The sequence below is a fragment of the Arvicola amphibius genome, chromosome 2, assembly GCF_903992535.2.
Source record: "Arvicola amphibius chromosome 2, mArvAmp1.2, whole genome shotgun sequence".
Lineage (NCBI taxonomy): Eukaryota > Metazoa > Chordata > Mammalia > Rodentia > Cricetidae > Arvicola > Arvicola amphibius.
The window spans coordinates 149,784,244-149,788,845 of NC_052048.2; the positions used below are offsets into that span (position 1 = coordinate 149,784,244).

Consider the following 4,602-nt stretch of genomic DNA (forward strand, 5'->3'; position numbering starts at 1 on the left):
TATAAACATTATCAAAATTTCCCTGAAGAGTTGGACCAGTAGCTAAGAGCACTTACTGCTCTTCCTGAGGACCCAGGCTGGATTCCCAGCACTCATGTGGTGACTTAAAACCATCTGTAACTCCATTTCCAGGGGATCTGTTCCCTCTTCCAGTCTCTGTGGGTTCCATTTACACACATACATACAGACAAACACCCATCCATATAATAAAATTTTTAAAATAATCTACATAAAGTTCACAGCTGGGAAACCCCATTGATGCCATGACTCCCCTAACAGATTCTGGAACTGGTGAGGGTGGGGGAGCACAGCCTCCAGTTTTGTACCCACTGCTGAATGCTCCAGCCTCTAGTGTATTGTCTCAACTCATGGTCACATAAACAGTCCGAGTTCAATTCTGTGAGACATAAAGCAAAACAAAGTGTCGTAAATTTGAGGGGGAAAATTTGTAGGAAAGAAGAGGGAGTGGGAAGAAGTTGGAGGAGAACCAGAGGAACAGAATTCATTAATCAAAACAAAAAAATCAAAATAATTTTTATTTTTATGTTGAACCCATAGTTATTTAAAATACCCCTGAGAATACAGAATGGCCACGAGTGGGTCGGTGTAACCACGTGAAAGTATTTTGTGCATTTTGTTCTGCTCTGTTCTATTTCCACTTAACAACGCATCAGAGATTTCAAAGTCAAGATAGGTTGGCTTATGGAAAGCAATCACACCATAACACTGTGGTCCAGCACCTCGACCACGGCAGTGCTGTTACACACCAAGGGCAGCCTCACCTCTAACACGCCTACTAAAGGGATCACAGGGCTATCAAGGGTATAAAAGTAAAAGCAGTAGCAGCGATGAGATTCTTTTTTTTTTTTTGGTTTTTCGAGACAGGGTTTCTCTGTAGCTTTGGAGCCTACCCTGGAACTAGCTCTTGTAGACCAGGCTGGTCTCGAACTCACAGAGATCCGCCTGCCTCTGCCTCCCAAGTGCTGGGATTAAAGGCGTGTGCCACCACCTCCCGGCTAGCAGTGATGAGATTCTTGACAAATACCTGGAAGAGGGGAAGGTGAGAGTTCACTGGACAGAGCACGGACATCCCGCACAAGCCCAGAAAGCCTAGAGGTGGCTAGTGACAGAATGAAGCACAGAAGGCAGCTCAAGTTCAGAAACGCCAGTTATAAAGAACCAGGCTACTAGAGGATGAAGTTGGGATTGGCGGAAACTGTGGGACCTATCGTCTCCTCCCTCCTCCTAATTCAGAGAACTGTACTTCATCTTCTCCCAGGAAGATGGTGAGGTTTTCAGAAGATGAGAACATCTCACAGAAGCCTAGGGCATCCCAGCACTTAAGGGTTCATTCCGCAGCCATCTGTGCCTGCTCTGCCCCCTGTAGTGGGACTCTGAGACCCGCTGCAGAGCTGCCAGACAGCTTTCCCAGTGACTTAATCCTGTGCGTGTGTGAGCGTGTGTGCGTGTGCGTGTTCGCTCATTTGCGTGTGTGCGCGTGTTCATTCAGGAAACAGACACTGCCATCAGGAGCTCACAGCAGATATGGACCTGGGTAGGGGAGGACTCATAAGAACCTGTCCACCCTGCTGAGCTAGTACCTGCTGATGGATTCTGGAAAAGGAGGAGTCATTGTCTTCCATTGTGTTCCTCCTGATCAGCCCACCAGGCTCTGATAGATTGTTCGAAACCTGTTGTCACCCACATGAAACTAGTTAAACTCAATGGATCACAAAGCAAAAAACATACCAGAACAAAAAGACATGAATTCAATCCGAACACATTATATGCATGTATGTATGTATGAAATTGTCAAAGAACAAATGTCATTAATGTAAAAGAGTGACATTTACATCACGATCTCAACTTGTCCCAAATTTTTGAAAGCAGTTCATATATCTTCCTGTAAATATACCCAAGTATATTCTCTTCAGCCTTTACCTTCAGATTTTCCATTTTCTCATCATAATTTTTCTTTGCAGAATCAATACGTTTCTTCTTTTCTTCTTCTGATTTATGAGCATATTCCCTTTCTATTCTTTTGATTTCATCACTGAGTTCCTGAGCGTAAGTTTCCTCCAGTTCCCTTAGACATTGTCTCAGCCTTCTGTCTATGTCCTCGTATATCTTTTCAGAGAAGTAAGAGCCCTCATTCCTGTCCACCATTTGCTCTATCAGTCCTACCAGCTGCTCTACTTGATCTTCTCGCTCCACCTCTACTGCTTTGTTATTAAAGGCCAGGTAGCGTTTCCCACACTGCGCAATGACATTATTTAGCTTGTCATTTGGCTCACCTAAAAAGTCATCCAGGCTCCGGTCATTAAGTTCATCTTTGCGAGTAAACAAGACGATCATGTACTTCATGGCTGCCTCCCCAAAAAGACTCTTGATCAGGGAAACAGTTTTCTGCTCTTCCTCTGTGAAGCGGCCCAGCTGCAGAACCAGGATGATGGCGTGAGGCCCAGGGCAGGAGTAGAGGACACAGCGACTGATCTCTGTACATGTGTCTTTCATGGTCTTCTTGGTGTCAAAGAGCCCAGGGGTGTCAACTACAACAAGGTTTTCCCCCTTCCATTCCCTGGATGCCTTCTGGCAGGTCTTGGTAACAGCGTGGGCAGAAATCTTAGACTCGAATTGACATCTCCCAAGGATAGTGTTTGCTGTGGCACTCTTTCCGTTCCCAGTTTTTCCTACCAGAATGATCCTCACTTCAGTGTTTCTGTGGGAGGCCATGTTGAGGCAAGCAGATTCTGAAGACAGGGAATGCTCAGATCTTAAGGGAAAGAGAGCAAATTAGTCTATTAGATAAATGGGAAAGGACCCAATCCTTTCTTTTCTTCCCTTCCCTAAAATTTCAAATGTTGTGTTATCTTCATGCATCCCTATAGAGACAGAAAGAGGAAACACTACAAGGAAAGAAATAGAGACATCGAACAGCTCCTCCATAGAAGAAGGGCCCTCCATGGGATTCCCAGGGAAATCCCAGTGTTCTTGTAGAGGTCAGAGGATGACTTTGTGGGGTTGGCTCTCTCTTTCCACCTTTCCGTGGGTTCTGGGCACTGAACAGCGGTTGCCAGACTTGTGCAGGAAGAGCCTTTATGTGCTGAGCCATCTCAGTAGCAACACCCTCCCCAGCACACTTTTAAAACCCTGACAATCTGGATGCCATTTGAACTGTTTCTGATAACACAGAAAGGACATTTCTACTCCTGCTACCAACCAACACGGCATCCCCAATGCCAGGTCTGAGTGAGTGCACCCAAATCTCTGCTGTGCCCAGCCAGGAGCGTGCACCAGGATGACCATAATGTCCAACAACTTACTATATATTTTATGAAGAACTAGGAGAAGCAGTCTAAGGTGGCAAACAAAGAAACAGTAAGAAAGCAGAAGGGCTCACTCCCCTGATGTGACCAGTACACAGTTGAATGTGTCTTTAAATATCACATTGACGTCAGAAATATGTTCACTTATCATATGTTAATAAAGAAGAAACACAACACACACAAAAACAAAAGCAAAACAAACAAACAAACAACAACAACAACAGGACAGTTAATAAACCCTGAATAATGAGAGAATCTCTGGGGCTGTCACCGCCTCAGTTTCAAGGCGGAGACACAGATGCTACAGAAATACAGTAAGGAAGGAACACGGCAGACAGGAAGCAAAACAGGGGCCCTGGGCCACGGGCAACTGCAGGTTCGTCCTGCGCTGTGCCTTCAGAGCAGCTAATGTGGCCTTTGTGGCCCCACTGTACATCACCCCAGGGTCACACAGGCAGAGTTCTCTGTTGTCCAGTGGGAGGACTCAGTCCCTAGGTTCTAACTCTCCTCTGCCCAGGATGACCGGGGGAACTAAGAGTCATCAGACTTTCTGAGGAAAGAAGTGACTTAGACAAATTATCTGAGCTGTCTCCGGGCTCTGAAGAGCCTGCCCTGAGGACACGGAACTTTCTGAGAAGAGTGTCGGGCTACACTCTGTGTCCTGCACCACAGCTACCTACGGGCAGATGAAGGCTATAGCTTGTTAACCGGGCTCCTTGTACCCCTGAGCCCCCACCACTCCCACCAGCAGCACCCTCCCTGTGAAGCTGCAGACACAATACCTGCACCCCAATGGATGCCCCATCCCCCACTGCCTCTCACACTTCCCTTCCCCCATCAACCAGACTCACCTTCTTCAGGAATTGATGAGGCTCGAGGTTTCTCTGGGGGCCTATTTGAGCCGGTGCTTGTCTTAACTGTGAAGCAAAACTGCAGCCTTCCCAGCCTGCCAGGGGGGAAGTTCTATGGGCGGAGTCAATGAAGATACTGTTGCCTTTAAAGAACCAGAAACATTGTCCTCTAACTTATGGGTGCTTCTGCTTTGTCGAGGTTAAGCTTTCTCTCTGCATGTCTGCTATAATGCCAAGAATTTCAAAATCTGTTTTAAAAAATCTTTTGGATTGCTTTCTGTTTTGTGAGACACAGTCTCAGGCTAGTCTTGAGTTCACTATGTATTGAGGATGACCGGTGTGATTTATTTAAAAACAGCGAGAAGAGAGTCACACCATGAAAAAGGACTCACTTAAGAGATTTAGTGGAAGAGGAGAGAGAAGGG

General features: G+C 46.2%; 1 protein-coding gene across 2 annotated transcripts; it reads right to left on the reverse strand.

The window, feature by feature from the left end:
• Positions 1–505: 505 nt before the first annotated feature.
• LOC119807562 (GTPase IMAP family member 9-like) lies at positions 506–4,294 on the reverse strand. Of its 2 annotated transcripts, XR_005284315.2 has the most exons (3): positions 4,178–4,294; positions 1,602–2,773; positions 506–1,045 (listed from the first exon to the last, which is right to left on the reverse strand). XR_005284315.2 is itself a non-coding variant. In XM_038319583.2 (2 exons), the coding sequence occupies exon 2, from the start codon at positions 2,731–2,733 to the stop codon at positions 1,855–1,857; it is 879 nt and encodes a 292-aa protein (XP_038175511.1). In that variant the 5' UTR covers positions 2,734–2,773; positions 4,178–4,294; the 3' UTR covers positions 506–1,854. The 2 variants fall into 2 exon arrangements, 1 of the variants encoding a protein (XP_038175511.1); XM_038319583.2 differs by having other exon boundaries at positions 506–2,773.
• Between the last annotated feature and the right edge of the window lie 308 nt (positions 4,295–4,602).